The sequence below is a fragment of the Temnothorax nylanderi genome, unplaced genomic scaffold (genome assembly GCF_030848795.1).
Source record: "Temnothorax nylanderi isolate EJ_2023f unplaced genomic scaffold, tnyl_v1.0 TNYL_tig0120_pilon, whole genome shotgun sequence".
NCBI lineage: Eukaryota > Metazoa > Arthropoda > Insecta > Hymenoptera > Formicidae > Temnothorax > Temnothorax nylanderi.
In genome coordinates, this window is record NW_027249182.1 from 30,598 (window position 1) to 47,959 (window position 17,362).

At 32.9% G+C, this 17,362-nt stretch overlaps 3 protein-coding genes across 4 annotated transcripts; 1 reads left to right on the forward strand and 2 right to left on the reverse strand.

The window, feature by feature from the left end:
* Positions 1 to 804: 804 nt before the first annotated feature.
* Positions 805 to 4,090, reverse strand: LOC139776470 (chymotrypsin-1-like). Its single transcript, XM_071713116.1, has 4 exons — positions 4,014 to 4,090; positions 1,402 to 1,663; positions 1,146 to 1,207; positions 805 to 835 (listed from the first exon to the last, which is right to left on the reverse strand). Exons 1-4 carry the CDS (start codon positions 4,088 to 4,090, stop codon positions 805 to 807), a joined length of 432 nt encoding a protein of 143 aa, XP_071569217.1.
* A 525-nt stretch (positions 4,091 to 4,615) lies between these two features.
* LOC139776471 (lysosomal aspartic protease-like) lies at positions 4,616 to 8,086 on the forward strand. The gene is made up of 8 exons (XM_071713117.1): positions 4,616 to 4,767; positions 5,699 to 5,928; positions 6,430 to 6,548; positions 6,692 to 6,891; positions 6,991 to 7,116; positions 7,198 to 7,271; positions 7,464 to 7,558; positions 7,634 to 8,086. The coding sequence occupies exons 1-8, from the start codon at positions 4,694 to 4,696 to the stop codon at positions 7,826 to 7,828; spliced, it is 1,113 nt and encodes a 370-aa protein (XP_071569218.1). The 5' UTR covers positions 4,616 to 4,693; the 3' UTR covers positions 7,829 to 8,086.
* A 1,553-nt stretch (positions 8,087 to 9,639) lies between these two features.
* Positions 9,640 to 11,280, reverse strand: LOC139776479 (chymotrypsin-1-like). Of its 2 annotated transcripts, XR_011719084.1 has the most exons (4): positions 11,094 to 11,268; positions 10,688 to 10,943; positions 10,383 to 10,520; positions 9,640 to 10,140 (listed from the first exon to the last, which is right to left on the reverse strand). XR_011719084.1 is itself a non-coding variant. In XM_071713125.1 (3 exons), the coding sequence occupies exons 1-3, from the start codon at positions 11,168 to 11,170 to the stop codon at positions 10,015 to 10,017; spliced, it is 459 nt and encodes a 152-aa protein (XP_071569226.1). In that variant the 5' UTR covers positions 11,171 to 11,280; the 3' UTR covers positions 9,640 to 10,014. The 2 variants fall into 2 exon arrangements, 1 of the variants encoding a protein (XP_071569226.1); XM_071713125.1 differs by lacking the exon at positions 10,383 to 10,520 and having other exon boundaries at positions 11,094 to 11,280.
* Between the last annotated feature and the right edge of the window lie 6,082 nt (positions 11,281 to 17,362).

Sequence of the window (17,362 nt, forward strand, 5' to 3'; positions counted from 1 at the left end):
TGTTAAGAAAATTGTTACTTTATTGATAAATATATAGTATACAATACTACATTTTTTAATGTTAAAGTTTGAGAAAAGTGCAGAATTTATTTTTGTATTTAATTATTATAAATTATAGCAATATCACGTACACTTGTGAATTTTGCGCTAACTAATTAATATGATATTGTTTATCGTAAGATAACAAACAAGAATATTAGCTTTTACATAGAAAAAAATCAAACCGATTGATTTGTTATCATTTTGTTACTTGCATTGGTAATTTATTTAACTGATGGAAAAAGCAACAGGAAATACTTATAACAGGAAGTAATATAATTTTGCAGAAATAATTTGCTCAAAATACACATATTAATAATTAAATGATAAATTATATTAAACAAAGTGGTATGTTAATAAATTAAATAATATCTTTGTTGATGTTTTTAACAGAGATATAATAAAAACAGTCAATATGATTATATTAGTAGTTTTAATTATACAGCCGATACAATATATACGTGAGCGGCGTGACGTACAGGCAGAAGCGCGGGACGACAGTTGGCGCGCGTGAGCAGTAACGAAAACGGAAACTATATAAACATAAGAACTCAATACGTGGAGATGTGAGAACGCATCTAGCGCCAAATACAAATGGCATTTATTATTAAAGAGTTTTACCTCAACAATCTTTTTTTTAATTTTTTAAATTTGCCATAATCCATGTAAGGAAACTTGATACTCTTGTGTCAATGTTTGGATGTCCCATTCCCGTTGCGCAAATAGAAAAGGAAGAGATGATTCCAATTTGAGCTCCATTGGCTACTAAAGGGCTTCCAGTATCATAATAATCACCCTGAAATAAAGATGCGATTATTAATAACAAAATGTTAATATTATAAATAACAATAGATTGTTTACTATTGCAAATTGTTGCTATAATAATTTCAGTATTAAGCTATAATTAAAATCGGCATATTATTAGATGCTATTAATGTAATTTTTTATATTATTAATATTTTTTCGGTGTTGTAAAACATAATAAACATATATGTATCAATTCGTTTTATAATATTAATAATTGACAGTTTACGTCGCACGCTCCTTTTCCTTTTCTTGTCAAAGTACAAATTTGAGTATTTTTTGCACCCCATAGCTTCTCGCACTTTTCTTGCGGATAAACTCTCAACTCAATTTCTTGCAAGTTATTCGAAACCTCTTCATCATTCTAAAAAGGATAAATGCGTATTTGGACATTCGAAAGAAATGACGAACAATAAATAATTATTACATATCTTCTCACTTGTTACTTTCAATTTGTTATATTATATATAAAAAGAATATAATGAGTTTTTCTTTGAAAAGAGTGCCTTATTTTAGACCTTGAACTAGAAAATTCCGATATCATGAGTTCGATATTACCTTTGTATAATCCCATTCGGATAACGTGCACGACTTGCCCTCGAGGTTCTTATCGCTTGTCATAAGATTTATCGGTTGCACTAGCTCGTTGTAATTGATAGGAGTTTCAAGATGAATCAAGGCGATATCATACAGTCGAATTAAGCCGCCTAATATGTAATCTTTGTGGATGCTAACACTTTCTATGTCATAAACATCTCCTGATTTGTTCAAGAAGTTTGTTCCGACATGAGCTTTTAGATTATACAGCTCATCTTTAAATCTAATGAGATAAAAAAAGCATATATAAGTATGTATATGTATGTATACTTAGTTTCACATATTAGGTTCCATTTGACTTATTAAAAGACTAGTTTTATAATTATATTTCACTAATACGGTATTGACATAGATTTAGAATGTGTAATAACATACCCTGCGACACAACTTGCTGCGGTTAATATGTTACAATTATTGATGATAGATCCACCGCAATAGTGTTCATCGTTATATCTCAATGAAACTTGATACGGAAATTTGCCGATGGGAGCATACTTTTCACCGATGATATAAGGTGATGGATCTTCTTATGGACAAAAATAAATTAATCATGTTAATATACGCCGAAATTAATATTTGTTACATTACTACATACACTTTTAACAATAATAATAAAACATTGTGTCAATTTTACGGCTAAATGAGCCGTAATATGCTCAGGAAAGTTGCAGATTTATTTAGAATAAAAATCTTTTATTGAACAAAAATTTTATCGTTCACGTATTAATTTTTAACGTTAAAGTTACACATTATTTAGAGAATACAGAGATACCTATGTATTTTTGTATATCCGTTTATATAATTAATTAATTGAAGACTGAAGTTATTGATATTTGAAATTTAAGATGTAAAAAGTACTATTTTTTTATATAATTAATTATTTTTAGAAGTATTATATATGTATGTTTATATATATATATATATATATATATATATATATATATTACATATGCGTACAGAAATGTTTACACAAACTATAAATGCTATAAAACGGATACTTATTTATGCTATTACTGATAATTTTGCTTATGTTGGAAAGTAATTATTTTATACTATCTATATGTATTATTAGAAAGACACGTAGTTGTACCTCTCTCTATATCTATCTCTATATCGGTTTTTTTATTATGGTAAAATATTTATTATAATAATTTATGAATTCGTACCTTGAATGGCGTATGCCAGAGCGATAAATACGAGACAAGCTAACGCACGCATCTTTGCAGATTTAATGTCTGGGACTGTAGCGAATAGATGTGATACGCAAAACGAATAAGAGGTCGAGAGCCGAAGTCTAAGACTGTGATTAACGAAGCTAAAAACGATGTGTTAGAGCTGAAGTTAAAAACTATCTGTGTCTCCGCGGTGTTTTCCGCCCTATTTATACCCGAAAATGGCCAGAACCCCCTATGCGAGATTCTCACCACTTTCTACGCGTTTCAAGGGGGGAGGTTTTCTTGTTTTCTAGAAGCTTCTAGAAGCTTTTAGAAGCGTAGTTTTGGGCCCCATCTGGGCCTCAGCTTATCAACGGCAGTCCGATAACCGTATAGATAAACTAAACATTTACATTGACGCTCGGAATTCCGAGCTAACGTGCGTTGTCTAAAGTGTTCAAAATTTCAACGTGTCGTCCGAAATTTTAGTATAAAATTTCCGTACGTAACAATAACTTAAATGATGAAATTTTTATAAATTAAAAGATTTCTATTTTAAATAAATCTGTAACTTTCCTGGACCAATTTGTGGGTAACGGTTTTATTTACCTAAATAGGCATTATTTTACTAAGTATTTATAAAGATAAGAGAAACAAAAACGGGCACAGTAACAACTGTGCCGCAAACAACAACGTAGAACTACGTCAACTGTCACTATTTCATGTTAAAGTATTCAGCGAAGGAAAGTAGACGTAGGGCTACGTCAACTATCACTATTATTCAACGAAAGACAGTTTGCGGCACAGAGTAACATTATAGCAAGTCTTCAAAAATAATTATAGCATGTCTTCAAAAATAAAATAATTTCAGTGATTCTTTGAAGCAAGAGGATTAAAATACCGGAGATATATCTAAGAGTACCGTAAGATGTTCAATCATAGGATTAACTAATGAAAAATGACTCTCAACTCTAAATTTGTGTTTCTAAGTATGATTACGCAAGAAATAAAAATGGGAAATTTTTCATGGAAATTCTGACAATTTTACTGCCGTAATACGAGAATAGTTTTTGAACATAATAGTTTTTTAACACATTTTGAATATTAAAAATAGTGGTAAAATTTAAAAATTGTTACGATTATTTGGTTTCCCAAAAATGAAGCAATCTGGTGAGAAGTAAAATTCAATTTGATCAGCAGGTAAAATAAAAATAAAGCAAAGAAACATATGTACGTATGGAAAACGTATCTACATCCTTACACGTATAATTGGTAACAGTTTAAAGCTGACTCACGTATGTCTTGTTCAAACACATCTGATCTGTCTTATACGCTTATACGAAATATCGCAATGATTTCGACGAATTGCCAGCTGAGTCATGCTGGAAATCATCTTAAGAATGTGTGTACAATACTCACCGTACCCGGTGTTTTTCGGCTCTCAACATTGTCCCATCAGCATTTTTCATGGAATCTTCAATCTTCGACGACAGCATACTTCGTTGGTTGTTTCGTTTGATTTCGATTCCTCGTTGATTACTTTACGAGCACAATTACGACACGTTAATTAACGCAATTAACGAATACTGAATTGTTCGAATCGATCGAAATCACGCGCGTCAAAATTACATTGTCGACAGAAATATATATGACACGCGCTAGCGGACAATCGCATTGGTCAATTGCCGAATTGCTTAAATATGATTGGTCAATTTTTTTTCTCCATCCGAGATCTCGAAGCGATTTCTTATAATATCGTTTGAACACAAAGCTTTGGAACGCTTCGCTTGTTTTTCTGCCCTCCTGCGCTCACCTCCTTAAACCCACAAAGCATGCATATCAAAAAGACGTCCAGAAGATATCCCGAAGATATATTTAGGAGATAGGATATTTTCGGGATATCTTCTGGACGTCTTTTTGATATGCATGCTATGTGGGTAAGCACAAGGACATGTACGCACATTTGTATATAAGGGAACGCTTAGCAATTTGACTGCCTGTTCTTTCTGTACGTACCGGTTGTGGATTGACTCGCAGTTATAACGGTCCTAAAACAATTTTGACTTTTGTAGCTTCAGTCGCCGAGAAATTCAGGAAACATGTATCGGCTCTTTGTGACGATGACGGTAATCACGGTAATCAACTTTGCGTCAATCAATGCGGAGGTGTATAGGTGAGTACATGTTATATACAAACGATCCACCTTTATATCGACACGATGAATTATAATACCGTATAGAGATCGCGCTTCCAACTACTTGGAATCGCCGCAGAATTCGCGATAAATAATTATCAAATCAATTTCAAAACCATAATTGTATCAAATCTGTAAGAAAAACGCATTTTGAAAGTCGGAATAAAGTGAGCAAACTAATTACAAGAGATGCTTTGAGGATTCCTTCGAAAATCTTATTTTAAGTGAGATTAGCGTCGTGTGATATCCTCTTTTCATGATGACACCAATCTCACTTAAAATACCTAACTACATTCTAATGCGTAAATATATGCAGGTAGCATTTATTTCTTAATGCCAAAATGTTGAGGCTTTAATAGTTTCCTTTTCTAAAAAGGAGATGTGAAGTTTATTGTTGTCGCTTTTCCGCGATGCCGATTGATTCTCTTGCTGCGCTTACTTCATTTGCAGCTGTCATTGTATATTTTGATAGTTGTGTGTATCAAGGAGTTAATAGTGTAATAGTGTAATAGCATAATGTTAAAGCTAAATAGCGCGCGCGAAGCGCGCGTCTGTAGTGTCTAGTCCTCTTCTAAAAAGGAGATGTGAAGTTTATTGTTATCGCTTTTCCGCGATGCCGATTAGTTCTCTTGCTGCGCTTACTTCATTTGCAGCTGTCATTGTATATTTTGACAGTTGTGTGTATCAAGGAGTTAACAGTGTAATAGTAATAGCATAATGTTAAAGCTAAATAGCGCGCGCGAAGCGCGCGTCTGTAGTGTCTAGTTTAAATAAAAAGTGCTTAAAATGATCAAATAAATTATTTGAAATTCGTATTTATGTTCTACGATATATGTACATACATTTGCGTTTATATACGATACACATATACACATATAATATAACGGAATTTTTTTTATGTTGCTTCAAGAATTCCGTTATACAAGACATCATCAGTTGAAAAATCTTCGACGGAGACTATGAGACGATACCGACGTTCGGGTGCGGATCCGATAATTCTGATTAATTACAAAAATCTTCAATACTACGGTACTATCAAAATTGGAACTCCACCGCAGGAGTTTAAAATACTTTTCGACACTGGTTCCTCAGATCTCTGGGTACCATCCAAAGACTGCGACGTTAGCCAACATGCTTGCTGTAAGTATATCATAACATCGCTACCTCCCCGACATTCTATTATTCCTATATGTACATTTGTATTTAAAAATTATTTAGCTGTATTTAAAAAATTAATGTTTCAAGTATTAAAATAATTTTAATAATTTTTTTCTCGTTTAATGATTGATATCAAGTTAAATATAAGATAAGAATAATGCTGTAGAATTGTATCTATTCCATTTACATTTCAAGTAAAGTTATAAAATCTTTAAAGCAACCGTTTCAAAGATTCGAATCAGTGGTAAGGTAAATATTATGTAGCTAAGTTCCATACTTACATACTCTCTTATTTACATTATTTAGCATACTTACTTTAAAGATACAAATAATTTCTTATACAAAACAGCTCACATGTTAAAGCAAAAAATATATTTGATGATTTAACTACTGTTAGTTATATATTTAGATTAATATAGAGAAATTTATATTTCTAAATTCTTCAATATTAACTGATTTAATTTTATTTACTACTTTTTGCAGTGAAACATAATAAATATGATAATACAAAGTCCAACACATACGTCGCAGACGGATCTACATTTGATAATCCTTACCACGATGGCAAAGTCTACGGAAACTTATCCATTGATAACGTAAGGGTAAGTCATCGTCAAGTAAATGATATATTTAATTCTAATCACAGTCATAATCTATGAAAATTTTCCAAAAAGCACATGTTGCTATTATTCTCCGAAAAAAACGCGCGCAATTATACTTTATTAATAATATCAACGTTTCGTAGATTGGTGGGCTTAGGGTTACAACACAGACGTTCGGAGAGGTATTAAAATTCTCGACAGAGTTTTGGGACCGGTCACAATGCGACGGCGTTCTGGGGATGGGTTATCCCGCCTTATCTAAATTTAAGATGCCTACTATCTTCCAAAACATGATTGATCAACACGTGGTGTCACAACGAATTTTGAGCATCTATCTAAATCGGTATGTATCTTTCCGTATGCCTCACGTATGTTTAATACTATTTTTTAAATTACATACTTTGTCTTTCCATGCAATGTAAAAAATATACAACCTATACAGAAATTACGAGGACTCACATTTCGGCGGTGAACTGCTATTGGGTGAGACCAATCCTTCCCATTACGTGGGCGAGTTTACGTATGTGGATGTTACCCGCAAAAAATACTGGCAATTTAAAATGGATAAGTATGTAGTTTTTTTTCTAAATTAGACGTATGTTAACCGCGGATTATATGTCAGTTAATTGGTAACGTTATCCCACTGTAGGATTCAAGTAAATAATTACATCTCTTGCTTGGAAGGCTGTCAAGCTATCGTCGACACGGGCTTCTCTAAGATAGGTCATAGGTGGACCACCGCGGGCTATCGCAGCTATTAAGAGAGAGATCGGTGTTGTTGATCGGGTAATTGATTATCCCTTTCTGCAATGGGAGCTTCCAACTACCTTAAATGAATTATTGAAATAAATAAATAAATGTTTGATAAGTTACGGATTATTAATATGGATTACTAACATTGACCTTCGTTTAAAGGTGAACTGCGCGATAAGATTTCTCAATTTCCCGATATCAATTTCGTCATAGGTGGTAAGACGTTTCGACTCACTGGTCAAGATTATATCTTGAAGGTAAGGAATATTATTATATAAAGGTTTAAATTGTTTTTAGAATAGAAATATCATGCCATATTTAATGTCTCATAGCTCGGCGCTGAATTTGGAGGTAAATGCATTCCCGGTTTTCAATATGTTACTCCGTTTGATGGTATAGAATGGATTTTGGGCGATGTATTTATTGGTCGGTACTACACCGTATTTGACATGGGGAACGACCGAGTGGGATTCGCATTGCAAAATAAACCTTGGTTGCCTTCGTATGAAGTTATCATTAAATATTAGGAAATCTAAATGACATTAATAAACAAATAAGTCATAGTTTTTTTAGAATATCGACTGACATATGGTCTGTAATTTTATTTGGACTATTTATATGGTATATTTTTAAATTAATACGTATGTGAGAATTAGAAGAAAGATATGCGATATTTATTCTGCCAACGATTTGGTACATCTTGTTCTTTCGGCAACTATCGAATTGTTAGATATTGTGAATACAACTTGTATATAAGTCTATTAAAATGAAGTATATATTTTTTACACTGAATAATGATTTCATATATCGCCCTTTCAATTTTATTTGAATATATTATCCCGAAAAGTATTATTTCGTATATTATAAATTTTCTGCTTAAATACAAATACAAGATATCGTATAAAATTCTGCCTATATGAGTATTGCATACCGCATTTATATTTAATATTGTGTTTTTCTATATTATTTATATACACACAAACGTATAGGTACACGTAAATCTTTTGCTTATTAATAAATAATTATTGTTTGGTGCTTACCGAGGTTTTTCTCCATCCGGATATAAGGTGCAGGCAGAACCAGCGGGCACACCGTCGGTAGTTGCAAGTGGTATGGGAGGGGGGGCGTATGTGTATTATACATATTTAGTGAATTCGATAAAAATTGACAGAATAAGTAAGCCGATGTTTAATTGAAAAAAATCGAAATTACGGTGAAAGTGGCTAGTTTTACTCTGTAAACGGTGTCAGTCTCAGATTTGCATCAGCGTGAATAGTTAAACCTCTCAGAGCGCCAGGTTTCCTTTCGTAGCTGTTAAAGAGACATATAAAGTATTGGTCGATTACTTTTCGCTTTTCAGATAGTTTTAATCCTAGCTCGCTACACTCCGGTTCAGTGTGGACCGCTGAACGTTTTTCGGTTTTCCAATTTTTACATAATTTTTTAGTTTTTTTATAATAAGTTTAGTTTAAATTCAAATCATTTTCTTGACCTGATATTATCATAAACATCTTATTCAGAGTCTGTATTTCCAATTTCTACAGTACAAGCTTAAAATTATTAATTAGAATGAAAATGACAGTGCGACGAAGTCGAGCAATCTCACGTACCGGAGTGTAGCGAATTAAGGACTCGAAACTAAGTGTTAGCCAGGATTAAACATCTTTCTTTCGGTATTACAAAAAGAATTTTATTTTATTTATATGCGAGTGTATAAATAACATAAAACAAGATCGAAGTACGTACTTTATTATACATTGAGCGGCAGTAAGAATGGTATACTGATTGATGGTGATTCCGCTGCAGAAGTGACTTCCAGATTTCTTTGGAGATTCTTAATATTGGAACTTGATGATCAGGGCATCCTTTCTACCAATAATATGAGTGTTTGGGTAGCATATAAGAAAATAAAAAAAAAGAACAGAAGCTGCAAATCAGATTTGTGACACGAATTTTAGTTTCTTAGCCTTTAGTGATATAAATTACAACATTATAATAGTCTATCATGTTAAGAAAATTGTTACTTTATTGATAAATATATAGTATACAATACTACATTTTTTAATGTTAAAGTTTGAGAAAAGTGCAGAATTTATTTTTGTATTCAATTATTATAAATTATAGCAATATCACGTACACTTATGAATTTTGCGCTAACTAATTAATATGATATTGTTTATCGTAAGATAACAAACAAGAATATTAGCTTTTACATAGAAAAAAATCAAACTGATTGATTTGTTATCATTTTGTTACTTGCATTGGTAATTTATTTAACTGATGGAAAAAGCAACAGGAAATACTTATAACAGGAAGTAATATAATTTTGCAGAAATAATTTGCTCAAAATACATATATTAATAATTAAATTATAAATTATATAAAACAAAGTGGTATGTTAATAAATTAAATAATATCTTTGTTGATGTTTTTAACAGAGATATAATAAAAACAGTCAATATATGATTATATTAGTAGTTTTAATTATACAGCCGATACAATATATGCGTGAGCGGCGTGACGTACAGGCAGAAGCGCGGGACGACAGTTGGCGCGCGTGAGCAGTAACGAAAACGGAAACTATATAAACATAAGAACTCAATACGTGGAGATGCGAGAACGCATCTAGCGCCAAATACAAATGGCATTTATTATTAAAGAGTTTTACTTCAACAAGCTTTTTTTTAATTTTTTAAATTTGCAATGATCCATATTATGGAACTTGATACTCTTGTGTGAACGTTTGGATGTCCCATTGCGCAGGGAAAAAAGTAAGAGACGATATTCCAATTTGAGCTCCATTGGCTACTAAAGGGCTTCCAGTATCATAATGATTACCCTGAAATAAAGATGCGATTATTAATAACAAAATGTTAATATTATAAATAACAATATATTGTTTACTATTGCAAATTGTTGCTATAATAATTTCAGTATTAAGCTATAATAAAAATCGGCATATTATTAGATGCTATTAATATAATTTTTTATATTATTAATATTCTTTCGGTGTTATAAAACATAATAAACATGTATGTATTATATCAATTCGTTTTATAATATTAATAATTGACAGTTTACGTTGCACGCTCCTTCTCCTTCTCTTATCAAAGTACACAATTGAGTATTTTTTACACCCCATAGCCTCTCGCACTTTTCCTGCGGATAAACTCTCAACTAAATTTCTTGCAAGTTATTCGAAACCTCTCCATCATTATTCTAAAAAGGATAAAAATAACAATAAATAATTATTACATATCTTCTCACTTGTTACTTTCAATTTGTTATATTATATATAAAAAGAAAATAATGAGTTTTTCTTTGAAAAGAGTGCCTTATTTTAGACATTGAACTAGAAAATTCCGATATCATGAGTTCGATATTACCTTTGTTTCCCATCCGGATAACGTGCACGACTTGCCTTCGAGATTCTCATCGCTTGTCATAAGATTTATCGGTTGCACTAGCTCGTTGTAATTGATAGGAGTTTTAAGATGAACCAAGGCGATATCATACAGTCGATTTGTGTCGTAATTTGTGTCTTCGTGGATGCTAACACTTTCTATGTCATAAACATCTCCTGATTCGTTCAAGAAGTTTGTTCCGACATGAGCTTTTAGCTTATCCAGCTCATTTTTAAATCTAATGAGATAAGAAGAGCATATATAAGTATGTATATGTATGTATACTTAGTTTCACATATTATGTCCATTTGACTTATTAAAAAAGACTAGTTTTATAATTATATTTCACTAATACGGTATTGACATAGATTTAGAATGTGTAACATACCTTGCGACACAACTTGCTGCGGTTAATATGTTACGATTTTTGAGGATTAGATCCACCGTAATAGTGTTCATCGTCATATCTCAATGAAACTTGATATGGAAATTTGCCGACGGGAGCATCTTTATGAAGGTTATTGACAAAAATAAATTAATCATGTTAATATACGCCGAAATTAATATTTGTTACATTACTACATACACTTTTAACAATAATAATAAAACATTGTGTCAATTTTACGGCTAAGTGAGCCGTAATATGCTCAGGAAAGTTACAGATTTATTTAGAATAAAAATCTTTTATTGAACAAAAATTTTATCGTTTACGCCATATTAATTTTTAACGTTAAAGTTACATATTATTTAGAGAATACAGAGATACGTATGTATTTTTGTATATCCGTCTATATAATTAATTAATTGAAGACTGAAGTTATTGATATTTGAAATTTAAGATGTAAAAAGTACTATTTTTTTATATAATTAATTATTTTTAGAAGTATTATATATGTATGTTTACATATATGTTTACATATATGTTTATATATGTATGTTTATATATATATATGTTTTGTCATACTGCTTTTTTAAACGTTTATGTAAAAAATCTTTAAAAAGTATTTTGATATGGTAGTAAGGAGGGTCACAGTACATACATTGCAGTTAATGAAAAACATTTTGTGTAATCATCGTAACACGTCTGTAGTTCTCAGCTTTTCTCTAAGAAGACAATTCGATGACTTTGAGGACTTTCCATAAATCTCGGGTTAAAAAAATCGCTGGACCATCAGCTTCAAATAAGAACTTCCAGGAACAGCAAGGTACTACCTCTCTCGAGAGCGTAGGTAGTCCGTTTCAAAGGCTTTCTTCAGGAAACCATGATAGATTTTGAGCAGCCTAACATATTCAACCAATTGGACGAGGTCAACCAAGGTCAACGCCAATAAGGACAAGATATTACTCGATGATTGTAACGTAAATTACGCGACGCGTACCGCCGGTTGCAAGATCGAAGGGCGACAGGATTACGAAACGCTGGAAACCGGTACTGCGCACGCTAACGACGCGAATGTCAATGCCAGTGAGAATTTTGGTATCACTTTCGATAACGTTTTACTTGCTGCAAAATGCGGACGATCGTTCAGATTTGCAGGATCTTGCTAAAGGCGAGACCGAGCGCGCAAAATATTTTGATATTGATAAACGAAACGTTATTTCACCACCAGACGAAGCGGCGAAGGCGAATTCTCAACCGTCGAGCAAGCAGGTGCACAGCACGCCGGAGCGTTGATCTATATATAAACCAAGTTTATAGGTATAATCGTTTGAAACGCGCGCGCACGCACGCACGCACGCACGCACACACACACACACACACACACACACGCACGCACGCACGCACACACTATAAAACACGGGTACACATTCAAAAAATTTTTAAAATATTCTACCTCTTATATATAAATCTGATCATAAATATATATAAGTTCTGTTTAAATCTGTAAGTTTTCACAGATGAGTTCAGTTACGAATCGCGAGATATGTAAAAGTTTGTTCGAAACATATCGATTGCGAGAAATGTTGTTCAACAAATATTTAGCATGTAAGATTTTCTCATGTTTGATTTCTTATAATTTGAAGACAAAATGTTTCAGAAAACTATATATTCAACATATACCTTATTTTTTTATCTTATTTTTGTGTTCAAATTGTATTGTTAATAGAGATGATATAGTTTATTTTTTCTGGACTGGTTTTATTAAATAAATACAATACATTTTGATATTTCTACATTGATTTTGATTAATTTACATTACATCGTTAATTCCTTAATAAATCTCTAATTTTTAAAAGTTATTTTTAAATCATGATTCCTTCCTATACAATCAACAATCTTGCATGCATACACACATATCCGTGTTATTTTACACGTAATAGAGAAAACGTTGATTTGGAAGAAAATCATTGGGATTCGAAGATCATCATTTTTTCAAGACCTGATACGGTATAATTGCTAAAAATTAAGTTTTTTGCTATAACATTTTTTATTCGTGTAGCTGCGAGATCTCATCATATTTTTCTAAATTGCTGAAATTTAATCAATTTTAAAACTACGATATTCTTCTAATCATTTTTCTTCATGTTAAAATAGGTATATTGCTTGTACGCTTATACATTATCTATCGTTATATCTTGAAATCGCAAAAAACTAAATTTCGCAGTTTTCCGTTCACGCGTTGAAGATAGTAATTTAAAAATGATAAAATTCAATATTCTCCCAATTGTTCTAAGCTATATCTCGAAAGAAATATAACTCACGTAATTACGTATAACGATATAAATTTTAGAATGGTAATTATAATGTTTATATATCGTAAGTAGAAAACACAATAAACGAAATAATATACCTTACATATGTTGACAAAGTAACAAATATCTAAAACTTGTTCACGATTCTATGAAACAACTATATAGATTCTTCTATGAAGAATATGACAATAATATATAATATTAAAATAATATATATAAAATAATATAATTCATACATTTTCGCTGTAATATACATTTATATTCCTGATAAAATGCCAATAATAGATTTTCTCTAATTGCGCTTTCACATATAACTGATCAAAAAGATGTATCAGTATGCCCGAAGATTGTTCCGCCGCATAAATATTTCATAGATTTTAAAATTGGTAATATATAAAAGCTACATTCGTTTCACATCTTGACAAATATAGGAATAAATTTTCATTTTAACATCTTATTGACAATTTCAACTATTACTTATTGAAAATCTGTTATCTATACTAGCTAAAGTAGGCATTTTCTAGTACCCTTATGATACATTAACTGTTTCAAATATTTATAAGACATTAATACAGTCTTATCTCTGCTCTATAATTATATTCGAAATTAAAGAAGGAAGCTTGAATACACATAAAGGAAGTAAATGACGTATAAAATAAAATAAAAAGGAAGTAAAAATACTTTTAGCTCTATCCATGGCACGTAAGAAGGCACGATTAATATAAGTCCGGCGCCAGGCAAGATATAACAAAAGATATAGAGTGTTAGACAAGGTGAATGGGGGTCCGGAATATTTAAAGAAGGGTAATTTAAAGAAAGTAAGGATAGGAGATGATGTGAGAGCTTTAATAAAACTGAGATGCGGAAATTTAGAAGAAGTAAATAAATATTGGTTAGAAGAAAAGTGTAAAAAATGTATTTTGTGCGGTGAGGGCAGTGACTGTATGGAACATTATGTAAAGGAAGGTAAGAGGGCAAGTGTGTGGTTTAAGGATTTAGGTAGGAATGAGGCGGAGAAGTGGAAAAGGCTGTGGAGCGATGAACTAGATTTAGATAAGGGTAAGATGCTGAGGAAATTATGGAAAGAGAGGGAGAAGGAACTAAAGAAGCGCAAGGAATTAAATAAGACTAAAGATATGACTGTGATATGACTGTGAGAAATAGTTTAGTTTAAGGTAGTTGTAGGTTATTTTAGGCTATAACGGATAGTATACGCAAGGTATGGATGGATGAGTGTGGTTAAGATTTATTTTTGTAAACCAAGTCCCTTCCTGGCTATTATGTAAAGCTGAAGTAAATAAATATCTATCTATAAGTCCGGCGCCAATAAAAATATGGAATGTTATTTTTATTAATGTTATTTTTGACAGCAATGTAAAGTTACGCAATATTTTTATGGACGTGGTAAATCTCACTTTGCACGGAAGATTGTCAACCTGCATGAATGCAAATTTCGATATGTTGTATTAAATTAACGGAAGGAATAAACAATTTTTTTGCGTTTTAGTCATGACATATACAAGAAATAATGTGAATGTATGAGAAAACAAATTTCAATCTTGGCGTCTGACTTATAATAATCACGCAGGTAAGAAGAAGCAATAAACACTGCCGCCCATTACATATACAGATAACTGGCAAAATTTGGGTCTTATTTGTTTAATTATTTTTCTTAGCCATTGTACAATGGTAACTTTTTTCCCCTTTAATCTTATGCAAGAAACGAAGATCTGTGTCAAAATTCAGCTTACTAACATTTTTTCTCTATATCTAATCTAACTTGATAATAAAAAGAATAAGGATAAGAGTTATTCATATGCGTGTTTGATACAGATGGACTAGAATGGTAAAAGCCGAAGCTCATTTCTTTTCATTTTAATTAAAAAGAAAATTTTATTTTAACGGAATTTACGGATTTGCGAATACTCACATATATTTATCAATCTGTCACACACACACACAATTTTATAAATAGTAATATTATATATTTACATATTACAGTTATATATTATATATTTTATATTAGTGTCATGTAGGCTGATGTATTTTAATCTCGTATTCCTAAAAGCGCGTTCATCCAGTTGACAAGTCTCTCACTTTCCGAAGGCCCCGAAAACGGACTAGATCGTATATCCAGCCGAGAAGACAAATAACGCTTTATTGTCAAAACGAATGTCGTCGTTAGATGTTCTCGTTCTCGGCACATTGGAGAACCGAGTAATTCGAGCCGCACGCATTCACGCGTGCTTACGATCTTCCACCGGGCATATCTTATTGCTCGATTGATCCGGCCGAAATAAGTATTCGTTGCGCGTGGAAAAGAATGTTACATATGAAATATATAAAACTGAATAAAAAGATAAAGCAGAGATGATCACATTGAAGAAAATCTCTCTCTCGATTTTCTCCAGATAGAATAATTTCTCAGGCTAATAAGTTCGAGAAAGCGTAGAACGTTTCGAGAACAATGGAGAACAGCCAGGCTGTATCGAGAATCCTTTCAAAGCCGCAAAGACACCGTATTATCAGCTTTAATCCCTTAATTCTCACGTTTCGGTGCTCCTGGAAAGTCCCTCAATAAAAGATTGCGACGCGCGAAATAACGTCGTAAATTTCGCGGTCGAGAGGAACCCGTCGTTACCGCGATTATGAGTATATCGAAGTCACCGACCTCTGTCACCCGCGCGATCGCGCCGTCGTAATCATCTTTTTCTCGGTCCCTCTCGGTATAGATAGCAATGGTGAAGAAGGATCGATCGAATGCGACGTCGCAATTTTTTGGAGGCCACAGGAGGATTACGCAGAAACCGCTTCGGCTCCGGGAATCTATAAAGCTCACGATGCACGCGGAATGAACGGACGGCGCCAGCGCCCACGCAAAGCTCACACAGAGCCATAAACGCGCGATACACGTATATATAAGCTTCGTCCGTCAGAAAACTTGCGGATTGACCCTCCGTCGGTCTCGCCCTATTAGAAAAAATCCACCTCTTCGTTTTTCAATCTTTATTTGTTCGGACCTTTCATTCTTTAACCAGAAATGGGAAGGACGAGAAAGGAAATCCTTTGTGTGATCACGATGACGTTTCAAGGTTGCGAGAGACGTAATATATGGAATAAAAGTGAGAACTGAAGAACTTTTAATTGTGAGAAGTGTGGTGGGCGGAACAGATGCGAACAAAATAGTTACAATAATGGGAATATTAATCGACTCTACTGGCCATTATAATCGCCAAAATAGTTACATACTGGAATTTTCTAGCTTGAAGCTTCGTTATTCTAATTCTCGAAAAATTCTAAAGACTTAATTAACAGTCTTACCGTCATAAATCAGTTGTTCAAACAATTACCCGACAACTCATGCTGGCAGTTATTGTGTTTGAATCGACTTTTCCTAAAACTTTTCCTACGATTTCGCTTGACATCTTTAATCCCTTTAACGTTAAATATCCTTCGATTCTATAAATTTTCTATATTTAAGAATTTTGAGATTTCTGGATTCGGAGCTAAAGAAACGAAGGAGAAAAGAAAACCCGATCAAGAGATCGAGGAAAGAAATTGTTTAGGAAGGCGAACTTTGACTGGTTCACAGGATCTGTATTGCGTTATATAATACAATGTCAATTAAGTTAAGCGGCGAGTTACCGGGGGCAAAGAAAAGGCAAAGGTTCGCGATCGATGCGTTTCCGTCGCGCGCGTGCTGCCGATTGTCAACCAGCCGCTTAGCTGCATAGTGGAGGCATTGCGTAAGCGTGCGTAAGCGTTTAGATCGGTTGATAAATCCAATCCTCGGTAAAGTTGCGCGTTACAATGCGCTCGCTATATTGAAGAAGCTGCGAAAGTCCGGGAACGCGAAATTGTACCGCTTATCGCACAGTCGCGGAAGCATGCCGGCTAAAGTTCGTCGTCGTGATCGAACTTTAGCCGTTTCGATTCGGCAACCCTATTACTGCTTTCGATTAA

Bases quoted from the DNA above. Each gene is read 5' to 3' on its own strand.
- LOC139776470 (XM_071713116.1), bottom strand. From the start codon at position 4,090: ATGCTGTCGTCGAAGATTGAAGATTCCATGAAAAATGCTGATGGGACA. The intron at 1,208-1,401 runs GTAATATCGAAC...TATCCTTTTTAG, and splicing joins CCGAATGGGATTATACAAAG to AATGATGAAGAGGTTTCGAA. The intron at 836-1,145 runs GTGCGAGAAGCT...TCTTTATTTCAG, and splicing joins AGAGTTTATCCGCAAGAAAA to GGTGATTATTATGATACTGG.
- LOC139776471 (XM_071713117.1), top strand. From the start codon at position 4,694: ATGTATCGGCTCTTTGTGACGATGACGGTAATCACGGTAATCAACTTT. The intron at 7,117-7,197 runs GTATGTAGTTTT...ATCCCACTGTAG, and splicing joins TGGCAATTTAAAATGGATAA to GATTCAAGTAAATAATTACA. The intron at 7,559-7,633 runs GTAAGGAATATT...AATGTCTCATAG, and splicing joins GTCAAGATTATATCTTGAAG to CTCGGCGCTGAATTTGGAGG.
- LOC139776479 (XM_071713125.1), bottom strand. From the start codon at position 11,170: ATGACGATGAACACTATTACGGTGGATCTAATCCTCAAAAATCGTAAC. The intron at 10,944-11,093 runs GTATGTTACACA...TTATCTCATTAG, and splicing joins GCAGCAAGTTGTGTCGCAAG to ATTTAAAAATGAGCTGGATA. The intron at 10,141-10,687 runs GTAATATCGAAC...TCTTTATTTCAG, and splicing joins TATCCGGATGGGAAACAAAG to GGTAATCATTATGATACTGG.